This window comes from Myotis myotis, unplaced genomic scaffold (assembly GCF_014108235.1).
Source record: "Myotis myotis isolate mMyoMyo1 unplaced genomic scaffold, mMyoMyo1.p scaffold_m19_p_14, whole genome shotgun sequence".
NCBI classification, from domain to species: domain Eukaryota; kingdom Metazoa; phylum Chordata; class Mammalia; order Chiroptera; family Vespertilionidae; genus Myotis; species Myotis myotis.
The window spans coordinates 43,532,831-43,558,265 of NW_023416318.1; the positions used below are offsets into that span (position 1 = coordinate 43,532,831).

A 25,435-nucleotide genomic window follows, 5' to 3' on the forward strand; every position below is an offset into this window, starting at 1 on the left:
TTTCTGGATGGCCTGGAGCCTGGAAGTACAGAATCACACCCAGTCCCAGTCAGTGAGAGTCCCTGGGCAAAAGTGCTCTAGGACCAGGAATGAATCAGGAGGCCAAAGGGTCAGCAGAGGTCAGAGGGCTGGCAGGAGGCCAAAGGGTCAGCAGAGGTCAGAGGGCTGGGGCCATGGCTTGATCACATGTTCAATGCACACAGTCGTCCAGTCATCTGTGCCCTACTTGCCCCAATTCCCTCTCCTCTCAGAAGGAAGAAAACAGAAGCTTCAGAGCCCCAGGGGTGTGCACACTGAACCGGATATTACAGGGGAAAGCACCACATAAATAGAAATGCTGCAAAAAGAATTAGAAACCAAAGCACTGTCCTAAATACATCAGCCAACATTTATTTACATTGAGCAATGCGCTTTTCCCATACAGGATCTCCTCTGGTACAGTAACACTAAGAGGACAACACTAACATCCTCCCTTTTCAGATGATGACATTGAAGCTCAGAAGTTGTCAGTGGAAGACCACACACATCCAGGTTCTGACTCCAAATCTTATGCTCTGCCAGAACATGAAAATACGTGAGGGTTCATCAGATGGTTATCGAATGAGTGAAGTAACTGACAAATTGGTGCAAATTAATAATCTCTCCTGCACGCAGTGCTGTAAGATTTGTAAAGATCGCTCCCCGACATTGTCTCACCTGATCCTCACTACAGCCCTGTGATGCTGTGGACTCTGATTCACAGGTGGGAAACCTGACACCTGGATCAATCCATTTCCCCAAGGCCACACAGTTAAGCTGAAAAGGTAAGACAAGACAGGTAAGTCCTTGCTCTTTAAGTTTCCCCCTAAAAACCCAGGACTCTTAATAATCGCTGTATCTCAGGCTCTTAACATTCCAGGTACACAGGAGACCCTCAACAAATATTTGCTTAAGAAATGAAAGAGACTGAAGGAATAAATACCACGTCGTGAATGGAGAAAAGCCTTCAAAGCTGACGCAGTCTACAAGTAGGAGATTCTTGAAACAATTGTCTCCATCACTCTGTCCCCTCCCGCACTCTCGGCTAATTCCATCGGAGGAGGGAGGGTGCCAGAGACCCCCACGCTGTGCCTCTCCCGTCGCCCCCGCGGGCTCCTAGGACTGAGCCGTGGGATCTGAAGGAATGGGACCCGGGGGGCCGCCAAGGGCAGGGTCGTGGGAGGAGCTCCGAGAAAAGAAGGGAGGTGCGGGAGGGGCGGGGGCAATGACGGCAGCAGGAACCCCAGCGGAGCGGGGCGGGGGCCGGAACGTCTGGCCAGGCTGCGGCGGAGCGAGCGGGGCCAGCGCTGCAGAAGGCGGCGGCTCGAGCGCTGGAACGGTCACATCCCGCTGCAGGCGCCGGCGGAGACGGCCGCACAGCCTCCCGCACCCGCACCCGCACCCAGGCCGGCGGGCAGGCGGTGCACCGCCCTTGCTCACGGACAGACTACGCCGCCGGTCCCAGCTCTGGGGGCCCTGCAACCAGCGCTCGCTACGCCTCCGCTCTCTGCCCGCAGCTCGGCCCCGTGCTACCCGCCTCGACGGGCCCGGGCCGGGATGGGGTAGGGGCCGCACCGCCAACTCGGGCGATGGGTCGCCCACTAGGCACCCCCCCGAGGCCTGACCGACCGCGAGGACCGGCGGAGGTGGGTGTGGGCAGGGCAGAGCCGCGCACTGGGGGCGCCTGGGTGATGCGGGGGCGAGGAAGGGTTGGGAAAAGGGGGCGCTCTGGGCCGCGGGGCGTCCGGGAGAGTTGTTGCCCACACGGGCATTCTGGACGGTCCTTGACCGCCACCCCCAACTCCTGCCATCTCCAGGAGCCCCGCCTGGATGTCTAGCGGATGCCTCGGTGCCTCCTAGCGGACTCGGTGGGGACCATGGCTTCGCTGATGCCCCTCTCCCCTTATCTAAGTCCCACGGTCCTCCTGCTGGTCAGCTGTGACCTGGGCTTTGTGCGAGCAGGTGAGTAAAGGAGATCGAGGTGGGAATTGGCCAGAGCTAGCCTGTGGGTGGAAACCTGTTAACCTGCTAACATGCCGGCACTCACAGACCGGCCTCCATCTCCTGTGAATGTGACAGTCACTCACCTCAGAGCCAACTCGGCCACTGTGTCCTGGGACGTCCCAGAAGGCAACATCGTCATTGGCTACTCCATTTCCCAGCAAGTATGAGTCACCCTTCTGCTCCCCGAACTTGTGTCCTTGGGTCTCTGAATATCCCGCCCCCCCCCCCCCCAGCTCCCTGCCAGCGGGGGTAGACTCTGGGAGCTGGTGTGCCCTGCCTCCAGCTGCCCTTTCCACCGTATTCCCTTGGCTTGGGTGTTCAAGAGTGCTGGGTTGAGCCTGTGGCCTGGGAGTGGGGTGAGGCCGCCCTTCTCTCTCTCATTGTCTTTCTGAAGCGACAGAATGGCCCAGGACAGCGGGTGATCCGCGAGGTGAACACCACCACTCGGGCCTGTGCCCTCTGGGGCCTGGCCGAAGACAGCGACTACACCGTGCAGGTCAGAAGCATCGGCCTTCGCGGGGAGAGCCCCCCGGGGCCCCGGGTGCACTTCCGAACTCTCAAGGGCTCTGACCGGCTGCCTTCAAACAGCTCGAGCCCAGGTGAGGATCTGTTATTCCCCACTCCCTAACGCTTTGCATGCTCTGGCTTCTTATCTAGACGTAAGCCTCTTGTTTATTTCTCCAAAGCAAGCAACAGTCTAGCTTAGATGAAGAGAAGGATGATTTAATTTGTTGTACTGCCAGGAAAGGAAGGGAAGCAGGCTGGCAGGCGACTGGGTGTACACAGGCTGGTAATGAATCCCTTGGAGGAAGGGCTCTTAAGCTTCCTTTTACCCAACCTCAGTTCACAGCAGCTGCAGCTTGTGTGAGCAAGTGCCTGACCCATAGCCTTCCTGCTTTTCTGGCCTGTGACCACTTGGTTCATCAACAGCTTCCCAGAGAGGGGGGCAATGCTGTGATGGGCCTACCCTGACTCTACTCCCCAGTATCTCCGTCCTTCACTGTCTGCATAGACGTACCTCTCTAGCTACTCTCCACACCCAGAGGCTGTGTCCTTCCTCCTCAGGTGACATCACAGTGGAGGGTCTGGATGGAGAGCGACCACTGCAGACAGGGGAAGTGGTCATCATTGTGGTGGTGTTGCTCATGTGGGCTGGTGAGTAAGCAGCTGGACAGGGGACCAATGATTAAGGGAACGGGGCTCAGTGAAGGTGGGAGGTGGTGAAGGTTGCTGAGAGAAAAGGGGGTGAGAGAAATGGAGTGGGAAGATGCTTAGTTGAGAGGGATTAGCAGAAATTTGAAGAGGAGAGGAGGTTATGGGGAGCCCAGAGAGGAAGACTAAGAGGGTGGTGCTTGTGTGTGGGCACCAGGAATTCAAGGATTTTCTTCTCAGATTCTCTATCAACTGTGGGCATCTCACTGCCCTTTGAGGATGTGAGTAGGGAGGTTGGGATCAAGGCTCAGACTGTATTGTTGTGTTTCAGCTGTCATAGGGCTGTTCTGCCGTCAGTACGATATCATCAAGGACAACGACTCCAACAACAACCCCAAGGAGAAAGGGAAGGGGCCAGAGCAGAGTCCTCAGGGAAGGCCAGTGGGGACAAGACAGGTGAGGTGGGGCCTGTGAGGGAGGGAAGGGTGAGATTTTGCCTCTAGGAGCAGTCAGGGAAAAGGGAGAAAAGCCATAAGGGGCAGGAAAAGTCCCAATGGAAATTTGGGATGGAGGTGGTATTTCCTTCCAGAAATTTAGAGATTCAAGTCATTTTCATTCACAGAAAAAGTCACCATCCATCAACACCATAGACGTATGAAGAAACAGAACCAGAAGAGAGATGCACTAACAACCTGGGGATGGGGATGGGGTCAGGGAGAGCGTACGATGGTGATCAGCCCAAGATGGAAGGATCCCACAGTATCCCAGAAGATAATGACACTCCCACAATCTCAGGCCTGGTACCCATCCTCTTTCCACTGTGAATAGGGCCAGAAGGTAGGTCTGTGCCCCTGGACTTGGGGAGAGGATATCAGATGGGGTATGTCTTTCCATCCCCCAGGTCCAGGGGAGAATCACTTGTTCAACCCTATCCCATTAGGTCCCAAATGGAGCCTCCATTTCCCCTGTATCAGGACTCTCAGCATTCCCTGCTGCCCCCACATCTTGCCTCTGGGTCTCAGAGAGGGGTTTCTGTGGGTACTCCCCCTCTCCCAGCAAATAAATAATGACAGGCACTGCACTGCACTACTCCAATGTCTTCCATGGAGCCTCAGGTGCGCCCCCTTTCACTTGGTAGCACCCCCAGCTGCTGGTGATCTCACTCCTTGGACATTTTTCCAATAAAGGTTCTTGGACAAAATGGAGCTGACTGTATAGTATGCTGAAGACGTTTCCCCATCTTCTCTGACTACAAGGGCCCCTCACACTACCACCAACTTGATGGGAGCAAACTCTCATTTTAAAGTGTTTGCTTTGATTCTCCAGCCTGGGATGGGTGGAGAGGGGCCAGAAACGGGTATAGGAAACCAGAGCCCTAGTTCCTTTTGCTTTGTTGGGCCAGAAAGGGGAGAAGGAAAGAAGAGGATATAAATTCTTCCTGTACCAGTGGAAACTAAAGTTACATCACATGAGAGGGCTGGGAGCCTTGTCATCAGCAGCTCAGCTCCTCACCATTTATTCCTGTGACTCCTCCATCAAACCTGAGCTAGTTTTCAGAAAAGGACTGAAAAGTGTCTTGGGACAAATGAAAGAGCAGCTACACTAATGGATCCCTCGGTGCTACGTGCTCCTCCTGTGTGTTCCTGTGCCTATTCTTCCCTGTCCTTAATTCCCCTTTTGTCTCTCTCTCTGTTCACTCAGTCACGTTCAATAATAACTGTAAAGCATAAATGACGTTACGTTCACTCTCTGCCACCATATCCAGAGGAGGATTCTGGAAATAAAGTTGAAGGGTTCAAACTCCCCTGTTAAAAGAACTATAATTTGGGCTCTGGCGCCTATTTGTTTCCTGTAAAAACAGGGACTGTCCTCTACTCTTTCCTAAGTTCCAATTGGTTGGTGCCAGTGAAATACCAGTTGACATTTGCAACCACTGTGGGGGAAAGGCTTCCGAACCCAGAATCTGTCTGGAAAGCATATGCTACACTTTGAGAAGACAGGTTACAGGTCTTCTCAACTCTAGATCTTTCCAGAGAAGGATTAGGAATAACTCTCCTTTTCTGAATCTTGATCTCTCTGGGATGTTATAAGAAATTAAACCAACAATTCTGAAAGAGACCCTGATCCAAATAAGGTTCAAGAAGTCAATATCTTTTCTACTTAACCAATCTCCAACCCCAGATTTCACAAGACAACCTTAATCTATCAGATGAGCCCATTTCTGGCTTGCTCTCCACCCTGAAACAGGAAAGCATCCTGATCTAGTCAGAAGCCTTTAATCCACCATTATCCAATTTGGAAGCAGGTTACCTTACCTCTCCCTGGCCACCGGTTCCAAAACAATCTCTCAGACTGGACACATCATTTCTTGGGGTGGGAGTGTCACAGGGTATAGTGGCACGGAGACAGGGAAGTAGGCGTTGACAAGGAAGAGAAAGGGTGTTCAAATGTGCCAGCTCTAGGTTGAATCCCAGTTCCATCCTTAACTGACCGTTATGTAAAATAGGACTAATAATGCTATCCCCTCAAAAGGTGGCTTTGAGGTTAAATGAGATAATGCATGTGCAACACTTTGCACAGTAAGCCCGGCAGACACACACTGAGTATTCACTGTTAGCTATCATTATTAGCCTTGTGGTCCCGTGCAAGTCATATAATTCATTCGGATTCAATTCCGTCAACTGTAAAAGCTCTAGAAGAGCAACTGCCCTGCTTTCCTTCAGGGCTGCGAGGATTAAAAGAAAGCATTCAGCCAGGTTTACGTACATCAGAGGGCGAGAAAGGCTGCGATGACGTAGACCTCGGTTTGCAGCAGGCTTGGGAGCCGGGCTAGATCTGGAATGCAGGCAGCGACGGGATTGGTAACCAAGAGGATCATCAAGTCCTGCCCCCGTCCCGCCCTAAAGCTCACTGCGCCTGCGCGCGGCCCGTTGGCTTCGCCGCGAACCTACGTGGTGACTTTGCGACGCGTGGTGCGCTCCGGGCGCATTTGCGTCAGCGGCGTAGCTGCGGCTGCGGCTGCGTGACGGGTTGTCCGGGTAACCGCAGGAGTTGTCGCTGTCTGGTGGCATCTGAGACACAGGTGTTCGTCATGCAGTTGAAGCACCTGAGAACCCTGCTGAGCCCTCAGGTGAGGAGTTGCGTGCCCGTCCCTCCCCGGCCCGTCTTAACATTCCCAGAGAAGCGGGGGACTAAAGCGTAATCATGCCGAGCGCCTACTGTGTGCCGAGGACCGACGGCTGGACGCGACTCGGCTGCGTCGATGCTGTCCAGTCGGCGAGATGCCGCGCCAACCCCTGCAGCTTGCATTGCGTGTCATTTAGCATCCGTTGTGTACCAGGCCCCGTGCTGGGGCTCGGAGGGATCCAGAACTCGCTGCCATTGCTCCTGCCTTCAAAAGGCTCCTGCGCCTGTAAACAACGAACATAAACCTACACGGAATTAAATGAGCGCTTTAAGTGCATGCCCCCAAGAGGGAGTGCAGGAGTCCGCACCGTTCGTTCTGATGGTGCAGATAGATCTCTTATTCACAAGAGGCTGGGAACTGGGGCAGGAACCCTGAAACATGGCGAAGAAAGGCTGGGTGTAGGGGTTAGAAGACCAGAATTCAAGTCCTAGCGCCACCGCTACTTTAAATACATGTCCTGCTACCTCAGCCTTTAGCCCTTATCACACTGTCTCTCTCAGCATTCCCTCTAATAGCAACCTTAGGGGATCTGGGAAGAGTTAAAGGAGGTAATATACACAAAAGAACATTGTAAACCGAAAAGCAGTGTAAAAAATGGATAGGCAAGAGAGAAGGACATTCAAAATTCAAAATACAAAACTAATAAGAATAATATCTCTTGTAACTGAATATTTAATAGCATAAGTAAAGAAGTTAGGATTGTGCCTTATGAAGTCAGACATACATGGATTTAAGTCATGGTTCTGTCACTTACCAATTGTCCATGACACTTGAGCAAATTACTTAACCTTCCCGTGTCTCAGTTTCCCCTGTAAAAGATGCATAATAGCGGCATCTGCCTCAGTGTTACCAGGTAAAACAAGATAATGAATATCAAGCATTTATCAAAATGCCCAGTCTATGGTAAGTGCTTGTTAAAGGTTAGCTAGTATTGTTCTATTTCCTAGTGCATTTAATCCTCAGAACAGCCCTGTGAAGTATATATTGCAGAGAAAAGAGAATTAATTATGGAAATCAGGAAGGCTTAACAGAGGATTGGCATTAGGAGGATAGAAGGAAATTAGAACAAAAGAAAGATGTGCCCAGCCTGGGCCAGTGTGGCTCAGTTGGATGGAGTATCATCCTACACACCAAGAGATGGCGGGTTCAATTCCCCATCAGGACACATACCCAGGTTGTGGGTTCAGTCTCTAACTGGGGGCACATGCAGGAGCCAGCCAATCAATGTTTTCTCTCACATTGATGTTTCTCTAAAATCAAATCAATAAAGTAAAATTAAAGAGAGAGACAGATGTGCCCTTTGCTCAGTAAACTGCCCCCTGAATCTGTAATTTAAATTTTTTCTTTACCTTAATGGAATAATTGGAAGTGAAATCTTCCTTCAATCTTACAAAGTAAGATGATGTCATGATGCAGGAAAGGGCTGAATGCCCAGGATTGGAAAAAATGACGAAGGAAGATGATAGACAACAATTGTTGCGGAGCCCTCAGCCCTTCTAACATAATTTAATCAAGAGTTGGAGGGGTGCCGGGCCTGCATGGCTTAGTGGTTGAGCGTGACCAGAAAGTCACGGTTTGATTCCCGGTCAGGGCACATGCCCAGTATGTGGTTGCGGACTCGATCCCCAGTGGGGGCGTGCAGGAGCCAGCCAATCAATGATTCTCTCTCATCACTGATGTTTCTCCTTTCCTCTCTGAAATCAATAATATTTTTTTTTTTAAAAATAAAGTTTTTAAAAAAGAGTTGGAGGGTGACACTAGTGGTGGTGTGGCTATTTTCTGACTGGTTTGAGGATTTTGATGGGGAAAAAAGCCTTTTTTTAAACCTCTGACTGGAGGTAACTGGATTGGAAATGAAAAGTAACTGTTTTAAGGCAGCGCTCTACAGCTCAAGTAATTAATCAATTGAAGCAGAAACTAAATTTTTTATTTCAAGAAGGAAAATTCTTAGTGCAGCATCGTAGAGGACCAGGGCTGGTGGTGGAAGGGACAGACCTGGCAAGAATAATCCACTGGGAGATGATCACTTCTAACTTGGGCTTTGGTGAAGTGGATTGCCGGGGTCCAACCCCAGCAGGTCCAGGGGTCCCCAAAGGTGTGGACGGAGTCGGCGAAGAAGGAAGGGCACGGAGACAGTGTTCAGTTGATCAGCAGCCTAGCCAGGATCTCTAGCCAGGATCTCCAGCCAAGTTCTGGTCTGTATCTCCAGAGAGGTTCTGCTGTTTATTGTCTTGTTACATCCGTATTTATACCAGTTGATTTTAATCCTGTCAATTTCTATTACAAAGGTTAGGGCGTTTCTTATCTCCATTCCAGGGAGTAAAGATTATGTAGCTTAAGCATGATTGTTTGTAGTTAAAGTTATTAACTACCCGCCTGGCACTTAGTTAAGGAGTTTCATCCCCTCCCTGACTTCAGGGAAAAATTCCTACCTGGGGAAACAACCTTTCTAGGAGAGGCATCCCCTCCCTGACTTCAGGGAAAAATTCCTACCTGGGGAAACAACCTTTCTCGGAGAGGTGACCTTGGTTAAAACACACAGCGCTAAGGGGAGCAAACATATTAAGAACAGTATGCTATATACGCCAGGTCCCTTGAAACATATGCTGTGCAGATGTTTCTTTCCTGCAGCGACTGTGTCAAGCAGCAAGGATGGACCGGCTTCCTGCAGTGGATAGTTAAGGGAAAACAAAAAACAAGGTGGCATTGCTCATCCTAAATCTCAACTCTGATTATTTTACTCCCTGTTCCAGAAGTTTTACTGTCTCCCCCTTTCCCACCAACTAATCCAAAAATCCTGGTTTTGAAGATCCTTCTTGAACTGGCCTCAGTCTGTTTCTCCTCTGTTTTGCTATTTACAAGACAGTGTTGGTTCAATTGAATTACCATTACTTGACCATACTTGCCTTTGCTCATGCCATCTCTTCTACCTAAGATAATTTCCTCACTCAGCTGCATTCATTCTTCAAAGCTTAATGTTGATCGTATAAACAAATTATCTCAGGCTTCTACAAACTATTACAGTGCTTTGTACATACCTCACTTACGGGACTTTTCCCTTTTTTTGCACCATCTTTTTAGATTCTGGGGCAGAGACCATGTTTTGGTCTTTGTCTCCTTCTCAGCCCCTGGCCAGGTACCTTTCTCAGTGAGGTATTCAGAAAATATTAATTGAATAAATGGCTAAAGACCAAAACTTAGATCAATTGAATTTATTTCAAAGGGAACAAGACCATTGCAGGGACATAGGTACAGTTGACTAAGCCATGTCACCTCTTAGTACATTTGCATTATGGATTTCTAGAAGCACCTTGTTCTCACAGTCTAGGGTTTTATGGCCTTGGAGACCAGATGGGTCATGTGCCTCTCTTTGCTTTAAGGAAAATTGACAAGAGCCACAGTAGAAGTAATGGAATTAGAAATGCTTTTGGCATTCTAGACCAGCACTTGGATTTATTTTTGCCCTCTTTGCCTCTGCAGGATGGAGCTGCAAAGGTGACCTGCATGGCTTGGTCCCAGAACAATGCCAAATTTGCTGTCTGCACAGTGGACCGAGTGGTGTTGCTGTATGATGAACATGGGGAGCGGAGAGATAAATTCTCCACCAAGCCAGCTGACATGAAGGTGAAGAGTACTCATGTGTATCTTAACCTGTTGATGGGTCTTAGGAACCTGAAAACTTTCTAACCCACTTCCTGGCCTTAGGCAAAGAAACTGGCCTACCCCTCCATTTCTCAGTATAAATCCCTCAAGCTCTTCACAGTCACACATGCACCCTTTCCTCTCTTTTCCCTTTCACATATTCTCATTACTTTTTTCTTTTTCTTTTTAATTCTTAGTATGGCAGAAAGAGCTATATGGTGAAGGGCATGGCATTTTCTCCTGATTCCACTAAAATTGCCGTAGGACAGACTGACAACATCATCTATGTGTACAAAATTGGAGAAGATTGGTAAGGACAGCAATTGGGAGAAGGGGATGACCCAGAGCAGAGGGGGAAGGCAGGAGGAACTGCCTCACTGGGGAGGGAGAATAGAGAGGATGAGGGGCCAAGCTGTGGCACGGAAGGCAGAGTCTGTTTTTGCTTTCCTGACTTTGCCGGCCCCCTGTGTTCTGCGATCCCACCCCTGGAGGAATCGATCTAAGTCAACAAGAAGGCCCTGTAAGATCCTGGGGAGCCCCGGGTGATTGTTCCAAAGCTACTCACGCTCCCCCTATGCCTCTTTTCAAGGCACCTATGGAGCGGTAGGAACATATCTGCTCACTCTTCCCTTCCCCCAGCATTCTTTGTGCCAATTTATCTACGGAAATGGTGTTTTTGTTTTGTTTTGTTTTACGGAAATGGTTTTTAATGTGCTTTTTCTTCCTTTTATTTGGCAGGGGTGACAAGAAAGTCATCTGTAACAAGTTCATCCAGACGGTAAAGTTCAGACCAGCCCCTGGGAGATTAGGATGAACAGACATGTATCAGTATACCTGCTTATAAATGCAACCAGGAGTTACTTTTCTTAACGTCGGTATCTGACTTCGCCTACTGCAAAGATGGTGCTACCTGGCTGTTCATCCTCATCTGCTTTCCTCCTCAGAGCCCAGTTGTGTCCCCTTCTCTCCTTCCCTGTAGGCGATTGTGGTGGTGGCATGAGCCAAGGTGCCCAGGCGGTTGGGATTCATGCTATTATAAATGTGCCAACCCACATAGACGCAACTATCCTTTTCATCCTTTCTTTCTCACAGAGTGCTGTCACTTGTCTGCAGTGGCCCATGGAGAACAACATTGCCTTTGGGTTGGCCGAAGGGAAGGTAAAGGAGGGAAGAGAACCACAGGAAAGGTTGGGGGTGGGGATAATTGTTATGAAGAAAGAAATATGGCTAATCTCCTTTAGGGTGGAGTTGTGTTCTGGGGGAGGATGCATAGGGACCCGTTTTTTTCTTTTTCTTTTTCTTTTCCTTTTTTTCTTTTTCTTTTTCTTCCCTTAGGACCTGGGCGAAATTGAAAGTACCCTAACCAGACTTGTGTCCATTCTCCCATTTTCAGGTTCGTTTAGCAAACACTAAAACTAATAAGTCATCTACCATCTACGGGACAGATTCTTACGTGGTGTCGCTGACAACAAAGTGAGTACGGAGAGCGGTATCCCAGGAGTTTGGCAATGGTAGGAAAAGGCTGTGGGGAAGTCTGGACTGGGAGACCATCGTATGAAAGATGGGGAGGACTGGGCGCGGGAACCACAGGCAGGACAGTGTTTGACAAAGAAAGGGGAATTTCTTGGTAAGACAGAGTATTCTAATCTTTTCCTGGATTTCTCTCCTTTTTTTCTTTTCCCCTTTTTCAGTTGCTCTGGGAAAGGAATTCTATCTGGTCATGCCGATGGCACTATTGTTAGGTATTTCTTGGCAGATGAAGGGTCTGGAGAGTCACAGGTATGAATAAAGCATGCTCTGGGGAAGGTAAGGAAGTCCCAAGAGCCCTCCTGGAGGAGGCTGGACATTCAGGGATTTTGGTTGAGGCGCCCGGGAAGGAGGCTAGAGGAGGGAGACCTCAGGGGGAGAGACAGTGGGATGCGGCCACAGGAGGATTTGTGTTTAGGGGGCCAGAGCTTAATATTTATGGGAAAAGGTAAGTCAGGTGGAAGGGACTTGGAGACAAAGGGAAATAAAGACTCTGAGAGTAATGAAAAGTGAAAATTATTCTCATTATATAAAAAATGTGTAATATATAGAAACTTATAGAAGAAAGACTTGTTTACTTTCAAGAGGGAAAAGGTAAAAAGAATGTTTATGTTTTACTCTAATTCTCCTTGGTTTGAATCATTTACATGAAGAATTACTTATGTAATACTTAATTAAATGTTTCCATCCTAAAAATAAATAATAAAAAATAAAAAAGGAGCCATAGCTCCCTGTGGTTGGTTAATGTGTAGGACATCTCCCTTTGGGGACCTTATTAGGTACATAGTAAACATCTCCAGCACATAAGTATTTTGAAGGTTCCTCTTGAACACAAGGTCAGTAGGTGTGTACATCTGTGTCATATATATATGTATGTGTGCATATAAGACAGAAAGGCAATATGTGAAGTCTCAGGATCAGGATGTGCTGGGAGAAAGATTTCTGCAGAGTAAGATGATCAGAGTGAGTGTGTCCAGTGCTATGAATGAGACATTTCTGGTGGAGTTCCCAGAGTCAGAGTGTTGGAACTCTCTACTTCTCTCTTAGGGGAAGTTGATTAACCATCCGTGCCCACCCTATGCCTTGGCCTGGGCTACCAACAGCATCGTGGCTGCAGGCTGTGATCGGAGGATTGTGGCCTATGGAAAGGAAGGCCAAGTGCTGCAAACGTTTGACTATAGCCGGGACCCTCAGGAGCGAGAGTTCACCACAGCTGCAACAAGTCCTGGGGGCCAGTCTGTTGTGCTGGGGAGTTATGACAGGTGGGGCCCCTTCCAGTTGCATCTTCTGCCTGCTTTCCCTGTGTACTCTGCCTTAGTCCAGTTTTCCTCAACCGGAATGGCAGACTGGATCACAATCAGTGTATGTTGAAAGAGATTCTCAGGTTTTAATGTATGCATTTCCTCTTCTGCTCCATCCATGGGCACACTGGCAAGTCCAAAATGCACATGCTCTGTTGAGTCTCTATGCTTCCCTCTGGGATTCCACAGTGGAATGTATTTCCACTTGTGTTCCCGTCACCTCTTTTTAGACCACTGGCTTAGTGTTCATCACATTGTATTATACTTTGGAGTTGGTATCTGTCTGGCTAAATTGAAGAGCCCTTATTCATTTTTTCTTTTTTCATCTCCAGTGACTAGGTTAGCATCTAGTACATAATATATGCTCAAATTTTTGGTGAATGAATAAATGAATGAATGATGGAACAGTAGATAAACAGCTAGGGTCTGGGTCCCATCACTTTCTTAGAGTGCTTTTAACCCCAGCGTTGTCAGTCCTGTCTTTCTAGCCCCTTTAATCTTGTATGTGACTCTTCCTGTTCCTTTTTTTCTTCCCTAACTATTATCATTTCTCTCCACTCCCCCCCCCCTATATTTCTCTACTGCTAACAGCTTGTTTTCTCACCAGCTCCAATCTCCTTTTGTTTTCTCAGCTCCCATCACTCTTACTCCATTTTACTTTGATCTGATTTTCCCAACTTACTTCCTTTGAACCTTTTTGTCCTCTCCTACTAGCTTGTCTGTTCTCTTTCCTTTCCTTTCTTCTCTGATTTAGCAAGACCCATTTCCTTCAGGTACCAGCCCAGTTTCACTCCTTTTCTCATCCTCCATCTCTTCTAAAGGCCACATACTTTATTACAGACTTCGGGTGCTCAACTGGAGCCCTCGAAGAAGCATCTGGGAAGAGGCGAAGCCCAAGGAGATTGCCAACTTATACACCGTCACTGCCTTGGCCTGGAAGCGGGATGGCTCGCGGCTCTGTGCAGTATGCTCCTCAGTTAGCCCTTCCTGTGTGGGTGATGTTCTCCAGACTGAAAAAGCCCGCCTCGTCCTAAAGCGCTCTCCTGACACTAGAGGACCTCCTCTTCCCTTTTGACCCCAGCCTAGAAATCTGACGTTACAGACAAGAAAGAGAACTGCATACTTTATTGGAGGCCAAGAGAGTTGTATAGGCAGAGCAGAGTTCTCCCTTACATCCCATCACTATGTCCTTGAGTCCGAGTTTGCCAACTCTTTTCCTGCTGGGACCTGCCAAAACTACCAACTCCCCTAGATTCTCGAACCTAAGTTGTGAAGGTGTCTGTAGATACCTTCCCGTGCCTGTGTCCATGGGTGTTTCCCTTTATGCGGTCGCTTTCCTTTCTAGGGCACACTGTGTGGGGGAGTGGAACAGTTTGACTGCTGCCTCCGGAGGAGCATCTATAAGAACAAGTTTGAGTTGACCTACGTGGGACCCAGCCAGGTACGCGGCTGAAAGCCTGCCACTCCAAGATCTTGCCATGGCTCACTCTTCCTTGGAATACTTCCCTGCCTTCTGGCCACAGCCACAGTGTCAAATGTAACCTCCGGCAGAGCTTTTCTGGGGAACAGAACGTGTCGGGCCAGCTCTCTGGCAACTTTACTGAAGTAGTTCTTCCAGGTTATTACAAGAAAAGGTTTAAACATCAGGCTTAAGGGGTATGGAGATTGCCACTTACATCTTCCTGGTTTAAAACTTCACTGCCTAGCTGCTGTCAGCTGGTGAGGTTGATAAGTAGGAGTACAAGGGCGAATTCTGATGTTTTAGAGCCTCTGAGCTACTGTGTGTGGTGTTGCAAGTTACTTTCTTAGTTCCCTAGCCCGCTTTTTTCGTTTCTCTACCTTAATCTTCCTTTTTTCTTTTATGTATATTTATATTGATTCAGAGAGGAAGGGAGAGGGAGAGAGATAGAAACATCAACGATAAAGAGAGAGTCATTGATTGGCTGCCTCCTGCACTCCCCCTACTGGGGATTGATCCCTCAACCAGGCATATGCCCCTGACCAGAATCGAACCCAGGACCCTTCAGTCTGCAGGCCGATGCTTTATCCAATGAGCCAAACCAGCTAGGGCACTTCCTTTTTTCTTTCATTTATTATTCATTGATTCCTTCATTCTTTCATTTTTTCCAGAAACATTTATCCATTCTCTGTGTGTCAGCACTGTTAGTCATTGCGAATGCAAAGATAATTATCTGTAACACCCTGTACCGTAATCGAGAAGATCATTCCAGCAAAGGCACAGACATATAAAAAATAATACAGTAACAGTGGTAAAAGTTACCATAAAGGTTTCTACAAAGAGCTGTGGGAACATAAGAAGAGTGATTGGTTTTGTCCAGTGGAACTTTCAGAATCATATGTATTATAAGCATCGAAAGAGATAACATATGAAAGCATTTCATAAATGGTAAAGCACTATGGAAATGGGCGGTGTTCTTATTACCCAGGTGTCTTAGGCCAGGTGAGGAAATGAGATATCAGCTTTGTTTAGTGCTGTGGAGGTGGGCACAGGGCACAGCATGTTCACCCTTCATTTGGGTCGGGAGCCTAGGGAGCTCAGACTTGTCCCCTACCCAGGTGATTGTGAAGAACCTATCATCGGGTACCCGAGTGGTACTCAAGTCACACTATGGCTATGAGGTGGAGGAAGTGAAAATCCTGGGAAAGGAACGCTACCTGGTGGCCCACACGTCCGACACACTGCTGCTGGGGGACCTGAACACGAATCGCCTTAGTGAGGTAGGAACCAAGATGGGGGAGTGGGGGGCTGGGAAGGGACTTCTTTATTTTATTTATTTTTAATTTTTAAATAATTATTATTGAAAGTACTACCTATGTCCCCCTTCTTCCCCCATTGACCCCCTCCAGCCCACCCCCGCCCCTCACCCCAGGCCCTCAAGGCCCCATTGTCTGTGTCCGTGGGCCATGTATATATATGCATACAGGGTCCTTGGTTGATTACCCCCCACCCACCCACCCTCCCCTGCCTTGGGAAGGGGACTTCTTGAATTGCTACTTCAGAGGAGCCAGGGTTCCTAGGGAAGATCTCCACAGGAAGCTCTAACATTCTGATACCGTGGGTCTGGTTTCAGGGAATGAGGCCCAGGAGCTTTGGAGCCCTGGAGTACAGATCACACTGTTGGACTGTGTTTATGGCCCCTCTCAGAAACAGCGACCAGGGCAAAGCCGACAAAGCACCACTTTGTGCGACATCATAGCCTCCCCGACTCGGTTTCTCTGCCTCCCACCCTTTCATTCTTTCAGCATTGGCTTGGACATTTACCCACGCTGTTCCCTGTGTCTTCTTTTTACAGATAGCTTGGCAGGGATCTGGTGGCAATGAGAAGTATTTCTTTGAAAATGAAAATGTGAGTAGAGCTTTTTCACCATCACCATCTTCATAAGCCTCCTTCCGGCTCCTTCGTGTCAGAAGGATGGCAAGTGGCAATAGGTTGAGAAGACAGCAGATGAAGAAAGGCAGAGGGTGAAATGGGCAGAGGAACAGAACAGAGAGAAAAGTGGGAGTCCTTTTGAACTGACAGTCATCTCCCTTTACTGTTTCTCCTTCTTCATGCGACCTTTCCACCATATAGCAATTCTGTTCATCCCCAGGTATGCATGATCTTCAATGCTGGGGAGCTAACCCTGGTGGAATATGGGAATAATGATACCCTGGGTTCTGTACGTACGGAATTCATGAACCCCCACCTCATCAGGTAACCCCACAAGGTTCTCTAAAATTTGGAACTCAAAAGAATTCCTTTTTGACTTCTAACTCCTATGTCCTCAGATTATCCTTAAAACTTCATCCCATGTGGTACTTGAGCCCTTAATAAACATCCCAGCTTCCTTCTTTTGCCTTACCTCACCTTCATGTTTCAGTGTCCGTATTAATGAGAGGCGTCAGAAGGGAATGGAAGAGAATAAGAAATTGGCTTACCTTATTGATATTAAGACTATTGCTATAGGTAAGTAAGACTCTCTCATAACTATTAAAATAGATGTTTATAGGGCACTTACATATCACAGGATTGTGTACAGTGGCGGATCGAGGAATTAGATGTAAATGTGTGACCCCACTCTACAGTGGATATGTGAAATGGTCAACTCCATATGTCCGTATGTTGGTACATATATAGGCCTGCCCCTAGAATTATTCAGGTTCTCTAAACATCTATGTTAGGTCTGAAAAATTATGAACTGTAGAGAAGAACCATTAGCAAATTTATAAATTTTCCTGTTTAGTCTTCATAGAATCATAGACTCTTAGAACTGGAAGGGACCTTATTTTCTGTATGTTTTGTCATTAGTAACGAGTGATGAGAAACTTTATTTGTATTTCACTGGTTTGTAATTGTTAATTTTTCATCATGAAATGCTTTAAGCATAGAAAAAGAACAAGTGTAGAGAATAGCATAGTATTCTCTAAGAAGTCTAGAGAATAGCATCCCTTATAGTGTAGATATAAAGAACAGGGCTCTGGAGTCAAGCATCCCCACCTCTACTAGTACCTGTGTGGTCGTAGGTAAGTTACTTAACCTTTCTGTATCTCAATTTCCTCATCCCCAAAATGGGGATAAAAATACCAGCTACCTCATATGAAAAGCACTTAGACTAGTGGTTGGTACATAATAAGCATTTAATAAATGTTAGCTGTTAATAATACTAAGATTATTATTACTTGTGTATCCATACCCAGTTCTGTCAAATCCTAAACATTTCATTATAGGTACCGTTGGTCTTTTATCTCGTCTCTTACTGATGGACACTTAGGTTGTTGGTTTTTCACTGTTAGCGTGTTTCAGTTCACTAAGATTTATACCTAGAGTAGAATTGCTGAATCATAGAAGAGACACATCTTTAATTTCACGAAATATTTCCAAATTGCTCTCCAAAGAGATTGTACCAATTTACACTCCCACCAACAGTTGGAGTTTCCGTTCTTCCACGTTCTTTCCAACACTTGACATTGCCTGACTTCATAATTTGCCTCAACTGACTCACCTTGATGAAATAGTATCTAATTGTATATTTTTGTTGTTGTGCATTTGTTTATTGGCTTTTGCTTTCTTCTTCTGTGAATTGCTAGACCATATCCCTGGCCTATTTTTAAAATCAGGTCTTCTTTATTTAAATTGACTTGAAGGAGTTCTGTATGTGTGCATTTATAGCCTTTGGTGGGTATTATCATTGCAGGTGTTTTATATCAGCCTATGGCTTGCCTTTTCTCTCCTTTTCAGTGTCTTTTAGTGTTCAGACTTTTTAAAAATATTTTTTTATTGATTTCAGAGAGGAAGGGAGAGGGAGAATAGAAATATCAATGATGAGAGAGAATCACTGATTGGCTGCCTCCTGCACGCCCCAGTAGGAGCCCGCAACCCAGGTATGTGCCCTGACTGAAAATCGAACCAGCAACCTCTTGGTTCACAGGTTGACACCCAATCACTGAGCAACATTGGCCAGGCTCACCTCACTCTTTAGGTCTCATCTTCAGTGTATGTAAATGGAGTCCCCAAGCTCTAGCATTCTATGACTCTTCTTATAATTAGGGCACTAAAACATGGCTTTATTATTTTTGCTTCCTAATTAAAGGAAAATTCATTTTTAAGTTGGTCTTCCCAGTTGTAGACATTAACTGGCATTTGGTCTTTAGCTTCAGCATATATAACAAAGGCAGGTACATTGCTTGTTAATAATGTATATCAGTAAGAGTTGTGAATGGACTTTGTTCGAGAGACTCCCTGAAAGCATCCTAGGAATCCCTGAATGGTCTGATCTTTTTTTTTATCCTCACCTGAGAATATTTTTTCATTGATTTTGAGAGATAGTGGAAGGGAGGGGAAAGAGATAGAGAAACATTGATGTGCAAGAGACACATCGATTGGTTGCTTCTCATATGCTCCCCGACCAGGGCCAGGGGTCAAGCTTGCAGCCGAGGTATGTCCTCTTGACTGGAATCGAATCCAGGACTCTTCAGTCCACAGGCCGGAGCTCTATCCACTGAGCAAAACTGGCTAGGGCGAGTGGTCTGTTCTAAGTGTGATCGTTTCTTATATTGTTTACAAGATTCAGACAAAACAAAATATTCATCCTCTGTCCTGACCAGCCTAGCTTTACTCAGAGGTTCCCCCGATTTTGTGTGTGCCTTCACCACTGTTTGCCCCTCAGTGCTCTTACATCATAGGCACTCTCATGTGCAGGTAACTCCTTGGAGTCAATCCGATCATTAAGGTCATTTTGCTCATCAGCCTTCTCTCAGGGGTGTCCTGCAACTGGGGTGTATCCTTAAAGTGACCAGTGCTGTATTCCAGAGGGTTTTGTGAGTAATAGAAGCCAGTTGCTCCATAGTTCTGATCTGCTATGGGACAACTCCAAGAGTGCCAGAGAGGAAACACATTTTTTGAGTTAACTATAGAGTTAAACAAAACCTCAACAATTTTTGAAGAAACCCAGCATCTTAGCAAACTCTATTGTGTTGGCCATTTGAATTCCTCAGGACATACTCTAGATCAGGGGTGGGCAAACTTTTTGACTCGAGGGCCTCAATGGGTTCTTAAACTGGACCGGAGGGCCGGAACAAAAGCATGGATGGAGTGTTTGTGTGAACTAATATAAATTCAAAGTAAACATCATTACATAAAAGGGTACGGTCTTTTTTTTTTTAGTTTTATTCATTTCAAACGGGCCGGATCCGGCCCGTGGGCCGTAGTTTGCCCACGGCTGCTCTAGATTGATGTAACATTCTTAAAACCCAACCTATAATTGTAAGGCCAGACTTTTGCAGAGTGCCCCTGCCCTGTATGTGATTATGTGGAACGTCTCTTCTTAATCCTGTCTCTTTTGCTCTCTAGTGGATCTGATTGGTGGCTACAACATTGGCACTATCAGCCATGAGAGCCGTGTGGATTGGCTGGAACTTAACGAGACTGGGCACAAGCTTCTCTTCAGGGACCGGAAACTTCGTGTGAGGAGGGTTACTAAGGCCTTAGCCATTGACTGGTCCATAGAGGATGTGGTATAGCTGCTTCCAGGGTGTGGGGAGAGGATAGGATGTAATTTCTTGGTGCTATGCCATTACCATAGCACAAGGCCCAGAAGAATCAACATTCTTTGTATCTGATATCACAGCCCATACTCTATTGCCCTTAAGGAGATTGTGTCACGATGGCACCAAAGTCAATAGAGGAATTTGAGAGTTGGTTTCTCTCTTACCACTCACAAGTGTGTCCTTGTGAAACTCCCTTCGCCCTGCATTCCTCTTCCTTGGGCCTCACTGACCTTTACCCACACCTGCTGTTCTAGTGCTCGTCAGCTACACAAGTCCAACAGCATTGTAGCTGGCCTGACGACAGTCTCCTCCTGGCCCCTTATTAATTCTGATTTCAATATGGTATCACCAGAGTTCAACCTCAGGGGCAAAGAGACTATCTGATGATTTTTTATTTTATTCTCATTGTTATGCGAAAGCCCCATCACAAATTCCAGACCATTTAATTTGTCTGGTGGCCTGCCTTGTGTGTGTGTGTGTGTGTGTTTATTGATTTCAGAGAGGAAGGGACAGGGAGAGAGAGAGAGAGAGACAACCTGGGCATGTGCACTAACCGTGACCTCCTGGTTCATAGGTCGACGCTCAACCACTGAGCCATGCTGTCTGGGATGGTGGCCTTAGTTTTGTAATCCAGGCTGGTAACTCTGGCCCAGTTATTCTAAGAATGAAAGTTGGACCTTCACCTAACTTAAATTTGTAGGGTGTAGATCTTTGCTCTATATAGGTCATCTCTTATTTGGCCAGTCAGAATATGCCAACTCAAACTTCAAGGGTTGCCAGTCAGTACGCTTTGAAATTCAGCATGTACCTGACTGGTGGGTCAGCTCAGCACATTTCACCATTAGGGAAATGGTCAAGATCCCAAATCACCACCTATCCCCATGTAATTGTGCTCTCCGCCCCTTCCTTCTCAGTTGCATCTATACGATATTGAAAGCTGCTCGAAGACAATGATCCTCAACTTCTGCTCCTACGTGCAGTGGGTCCCAGGAAGTGATGTGCTGGTAGCTCAGAACCGAAACAGCTTGTGTGTGTGGTACAACATTGAGGCACCTGAGCGGGTCACCATGACCTCTGTAAAGGTATGTCGACACCAGGGCACCTCAGGCATAATGTCAGGCTGATTGATTAGAGCACTGAAGAGGCTCCGAAGGTTACTTGGTTTTCTCTGCCCACCACCCATAATCTCTGTGTTGGAGTTGATAATAAAAAAAGCTTAGACTCTTTCCTCACAGTGGACCAGGCCCTAGAACCATTCTTGTTCCGATTCTTGACATTATATTAGACCCTGGGAGTATGGTCTCCACTACAGTGGCCCTGGGAATCCACCCAGTCCTACCGAGGCGTTCCCTCAGGCTGGAAATCCCCCTGGAAGGGCAGTTCTTATGTCACGTCCTTGTGGGCTGATTCTCTGTTATAAGCCATAGACTTCCAGTTCCTTTTTTCTCAAAGATCAGACCTTCTCTTCTGTCCTGCCACAGATCCGTGTTTCCTGCCAAGGTGCTTTGTGTTTGCTTCTGCAGGAATCAGGCATATCAGTGCCCTGGCCCACGTTGGCTCCCATTACTGAAGAGAGGATCCTGGGGCCTAATGAGGGGTTCTCAGATTTGGCCTCCCTGTTGTCCTAGAGGACCCATCCTGATGCTGTGTTTGCCTTCAGAGCAAATGCACTCTTCACACTTGCTCACCTTTCATAGTTTCCTGCTCAGGTTTTAGCTTGCTGACCTTTTCTCTTTTTTCTTTTCTTTTCTTTTCTTTTTTATTTTATTTCCTCCCCTCCCCTCCCCTCCCCTCCCCTCTCCTCTCCGTCTCTGTCTCTGACTCAAGGGAAAAGGATGGAAGAGGGGGTAGGAAGCACTCCTAGTGATTTCTTCAGTTGAACTCAGCAATGCATTAAAAAGTATGCCAGGTTTGGGCCAGTGTAGATCAGTGGTTGGAGCATCAGCCTGTGTACCAGAGGGTCATGGGTTCCATTCCCTGTCAAGGGCAAGTACCTGGGTTGCAGGTCCAATCTCCACCCCAAGTTGGGGTGTGTGTGGGAGGCAACCAATTGATGTGTCTCTATCACATCTGTGTTTCTCCCCACCCCCTCCCTTCTGCTCTGTAAAAATCAGTGGAAAAATATCCTCACTCCTCAGGTGAGGATTTAAAAAAAAAATAATAAAAACTATGCCAGGGGCCGAAACCGGTTTGGCTCAGTGGATAGAGCATCAGCCTGCGGACTGAAGGGTCCCGGGTTCGATTCTGGTCAAGGGCATGTGCCTGGGTTGCGGGCATATCCCCAGTGGGGGATGTGCAGGAGGCGGCTGATCGATGTTTCTCTCTCATCGATGTTTCTAACTCTATCTATCTCCCTTCCTCTCTGTAAAAAATCAATAAAATATATTAAAAAAAAAACAAAAAAAAACTGCCAGGGTCAAGTTGGCTTTTAGGGGCAAATCCCTAAGAATACCTAGTCATGGTACTGCTGGAAGCAGAAGTGGATGTCACATTTTGTCACCTTACCTGCCAGCATTAGTGCCATCATAGCTACGAGTGTACTTTAACCTGAGGATAATAGCACAGATAAGGAAATTTTATCTTCTTGAGAGAAACTAGCTGTTAGGAAAACAAGGGTCATTGTGACTCCCTCGCTGTGTGAGCATGAGGGTGGGTCTGTTCTGCAGTTGACTCGGTGGAAACACTAACTTGGAATGGGGTGTGGTGGGGGATGGACTTTTTTACAGGGCGATGTTGTAGGGCTGGAGCGGGAAGGGGGGAAGACCGAGGTGATGGTGACCGAAGGGGTGACTACAGTTGCCTACACACTGGATGAGAACCTCATTGAGTTTGGAACAGCCATTGATGACGGCAACTACAACCGGTGAGGAGCTGGGCTGGTAACCAGAACCTGGGACGGGTTGTAAAACTGGCCGTATCTCAACAGGATATGCCTGGCCCTCCCCTGCCCCGCCCCATCGCCAGTGTTCCTCCGTGTCTTCCTGACCCTGGACTCATTCCTGTGCTTTGGCTCCTTCCCTCCCCAGGGCAGCGGCCTTCTTGGAGACTCTGAAAATGACCCCGGAAACAGAGGCCATGTGGAAAACCTTGAGTAAACTGGCGCTGGAGGCGAGGCAGCTACACATTGCTGAGTGGTGAGGGGGACTGTAGAGCTGAGGTGACAGCAGCAGAGGGGCTGGCCACGTGGGTGTCGGACGTGAGGGCTGCTCCTCCCCCGTGTTCACTTCCCACGCCAGCAGATGCCATTGAGCCCTTCCATGGTAGTCACCCAGACCTCCCCATCCTGGACTGCAGGCGTGTGTCTCTTCCTGTGTGTGCTTCCCGTTCTTGTAACTGGGTGCCGCTTCAAAGTTTTTAACAATTCCTGCATTGGTGTGTATGTTCTGAGTATGGTATAGGAGTGGAGTTCATAGGACAGACTTGGGACTCCAGATTCTTAGAGTTCAAACCATGGCTCCATTTATCAGTTTGTGTAAACTTAGATTACATAACCTTTCCAAGCGTTGGTATCTCAATTTCCTCTATGTAAATAGGGGTAATAAATAATAGAATTAACCTGGAAGGATAGTAAAGAAGAAGGGTAGTGATAGTGAAGAAGAACAGGTGAGAGCATCTGTGCAAAGAGCACAGATTGTAGGTGCTCAGTCAGTGTCAACAGCGGCTCTTTGGGCTAGGAGTCATCCTTGATCCACTTTCCCCGTACTCCCCACAGCTAGACTCTCAGCACGCCCGAGGGACTCTGATCCAGGGTCTTCAAAACAGATCCGAGTCTCTTATTTGCCCGCCCTGCTGCCTCCACCCTAGAACTGGCCACCACCATCTCCTACCTGCAGTGTTGCAAAAGCCTCTTAAGTAGTCTCCCTGAGACTGTCCTATACCCTTAGGTCCATTCAGCCCCATAGCAGCTGAAGTAATTTTTTTAAAACATAAATTAGATGATCATTTACTTGCTTAGCATATTACTATTGTACTTAGTAGAAAACCCAAACTCTTTGCCATGTCCTAGGGCCCTACAATAACTGGCTGCTGCTTCCTCCCCATACCAGGTACCTACTTGCCCATTTGCCTCCAGCCGCACTGACACCCTTTGGGCCCTTTGAGCTTGCCAAGCTCACTCCTGCCGCAGGGCTTTTACGCTAGCTGCTCCCTCTGCCTGGAATAATTTTTCCCCATCTTACGTGATTGCATCTTTCAGGTCTCAGTTCAAATGTCAGCACCTCAGACAGGCCTTCTCCGACTGCTACCTTAAATAGTTCCCTCAGTCACTGAGTCACTGTCTATAATAGCACACATTTTATTTTATTTTTCATTCTCTCAAATTATCTTTTTTTTTTTAAAACTAATTATTTGTTTCCACCAGAAAGTAAGTTCCCTAAGAGCAATGCCCTCATCTGCCTTATTCCCTTTGTGTCTTCAGTCCTGGCAAGACAGTGCCTGGCAGATAATAGATGCTTAGTATATACTTGCTGAGCCAGTGAATTAATGATGATCCTATAATAATGTTACTATTCCTGTTATTGCTTCCATACCGTAGGTGCTTTTCTGCCTTGGGCCACGTAGCAAAAGCTCGATTCCTGCATGAGACCAACAAGATTGCAGATCAAGTGTCTCAGGAATATGCAAGTATTGTCCTCCGATTCATTCAGTGTCTCCAGCTGAGATTTCCTGGTCCTCAGCTCCAGGAATCCTAGCTTTCCAGCTTTAACTAATTTCCTCTACCGGCCCACCCCGCCTGCACCCTTAAGTTGGACCATCTGGGGATTTCTTGCCAAACCTTAAGCCTCTAAGCTCCTGAAGTTTTTCAGCTTTCCGAGTCTTGTAGCTTCCACGCCTCTCAGGCCTTCCTGTCTCAGCCTGCACAGACAGAATGGCTCCTGCAGCACTGACAGACTAACCGGAACCTCCCTTTTCCCCGCAGGGTGGGGAAGGAACAGACTTTTATCGGGTCCGAGCACGTCTAGCCATGCTGGAGAAGAACTACAAACTGGCTGAAATGATCTTCTTGGAACAGGCAATGGGGGAAGAGGGACCGGATGGATAAGGGGATCAGAGGGGGAAAAACCCAGGCAGACTCGGGGGAGGGAAGAGCACTGGTTAGCTGGGCTTCCAAAGGTTTGGGGAGAATTAGAGAAATGTTTATACCATTAGTTTCACTCAATTTCCCTCTCTGCGTTAGTCCTTACAGTTACTCTCTTTCATAAAACCCCTATCTTCGCCTGCTCTCCAGAGCCTGTCTTTATAAATCTTGTGCATGGAGGAAAATCTGGATTTTATGGGGCTGAAGCTTATACCATTTGAGGAGCCCTGTTTAAAAAAAAACTGCCTTGGCGTCCTGGCAGGTGGTTCAGTTGATTGGAGTGTCATGCCATACACCAAAGGTTGCGGGTTTGATCCCCTGTCAGGGCACGTACAGAAGGCAACCAATAGATGTTTCTCTCTCTCTCTCTCTCTCTCTCTCTCTCTCTCAAGCCAATAAACATATACTCAGGTGAGGATAAATAAAAAAAGGAAAAAAAATTGCCTTGGAAGGAGCCTATCAAATAAGGTTCCCTGAAG

At 47.3% G+C, this 25,435-nt stretch overlaps 2 protein-coding genes and 1 long non-coding RNA gene across 9 annotated transcripts in view; 2 read left to right on the forward strand and 1 right to left on the reverse strand.

Moving 5' to 3' along the window:
* Positions 1-289: 289 nt before the first annotated feature.
* On the reverse strand, positions 290-1,159 carry LOC118669162. The gene is made up of 3 exons (XR_004971902.1): positions 962-1,159; positions 697-795; positions 290-554 (listed from the first exon to the last, which is right to left on the reverse strand). It is a non-coding gene; the product is annotated as an uncharacterized LOC118669162 (long non-coding RNA).
* A 129-nt stretch (positions 1,160-1,288) lies between these two features.
* Positions 1,289-4,997, forward strand: FNDC4 (fibronectin type III domain containing 4). Of its 6 annotated transcripts, XR_004971901.1 has the most exons (8): positions 1,296-1,664; positions 1,836-1,980; positions 2,068-2,183; positions 2,417-2,621; positions 3,088-3,177; positions 3,506-3,630; positions 3,797-4,011; positions 4,362-4,997. XR_004971901.1 is itself a non-coding variant. In XM_036335032.1 (7 exons), exons 2-7 carry the CDS (start codon positions 1,860-1,862, stop codon positions 3,830-3,832), a joined length of 657 nt encoding a protein of 218 aa, XP_036190925.1. In that variant the 5' UTR covers positions 1,289-1,664; positions 1,836-1,859; the 3' UTR covers positions 3,833-4,355. The 6 variants fall into 6 exon arrangements, 5 of the variants coding, with proteins under 5 accessions (XP_036190925.1, XP_036190926.1, XP_036190922.1 ...); XM_036335032.1 differs by lacking the exon at positions 4,362-4,997 and having other exon boundaries at positions 1,289-1,664; positions 2,098-2,183; positions 2,423-2,621; positions 3,797-4,355; XM_036335029.1 differs by lacking the exon at positions 4,362-4,997 and having other exon boundaries at positions 1,292-1,664; positions 2,423-2,621; positions 3,797-4,355.
* A 1,166-nt stretch (positions 4,998-6,163) lies between these two features.
* Positions 6,164-25,435, forward strand: part of IFT172 (intraflagellar transport 172) — a 32,192-nt gene continuing 12,920 nt past the window's right edge. For both annotated transcript variants that reach the window (XM_036335034.1, XM_036335035.1), the window contains exons 1-20: positions 6,164-6,304; positions 9,842-9,985; positions 10,201-10,313; positions 10,742-10,781; positions 11,096-11,161; positions 11,397-11,476; positions 11,695-11,782; positions 12,578-12,792; positions 13,672-13,795; positions 14,177-14,272; positions 15,409-15,570; positions 16,146-16,199; positions 16,444-16,547; positions 16,714-16,799; positions 19,683-19,795; positions 20,794-20,961; positions 22,606-22,742; positions 22,906-23,013; positions 24,414-24,498; positions 24,798-24,890. In XM_036335034.1, the coding sequence (XP_036190927.1) occupies positions 6,266-6,304; positions 9,842-9,985; positions 10,201-10,313; positions 10,742-10,781; positions 11,096-11,161; positions 11,397-11,476; positions 11,695-11,782; positions 12,578-12,792; positions 13,672-13,795; positions 14,177-14,272; positions 15,409-15,570; positions 16,146-16,199; positions 16,444-16,547; positions 16,714-16,799; positions 19,683-19,795; positions 20,794-20,961; positions 22,606-22,742; positions 22,906-23,013; positions 24,414-24,498; positions 24,798-24,890 (2,115 nt within the window). In that variant the 5' untranslated portion in view covers positions 6,164-6,265. The remainder of the gene's footprint in view (positions 6,305-9,841; positions 9,986-10,200; positions 10,314-10,741; positions 10,782-11,095; positions 11,162-11,396; positions 11,477-11,694; positions 11,783-12,577; positions 12,793-13,671; positions 13,796-14,176; positions 14,273-15,408; positions 15,571-16,145; positions 16,200-16,443; positions 16,548-16,713; positions 16,800-19,682; positions 19,796-20,793; positions 20,962-22,605; positions 22,743-22,905; positions 23,014-24,413; positions 24,499-24,797; positions 24,891-25,435) is intronic.

What these genes read in the sequence shown, in the direction of transcription:
- FNDC4 (XM_036335028.1), top strand. Translation starts at nt 1,860, where the DNA reads ATGCCTCGGTGCCTCCTAGCGGACTCGGTGGGGACCATGGCTTCGCTG. An exon ending in CCTGGGCTTTGTGCGAGCAG is followed by an intron (nt 1,981 to 2,067) that starts GTGAGTAAAGGA and finishes CGGCACTCACAG; the next exon opens with ACCGGCCTCCATCTCCTGTG. An exon ending in TTCAAACAGCTCGAGCCCAG is followed by an intron (nt 2,622 to 3,087) that starts GTGAGGATCTGT and finishes CTTCCTCCTCAG; the next exon opens with GTGACATCACAGTGGAGGGT.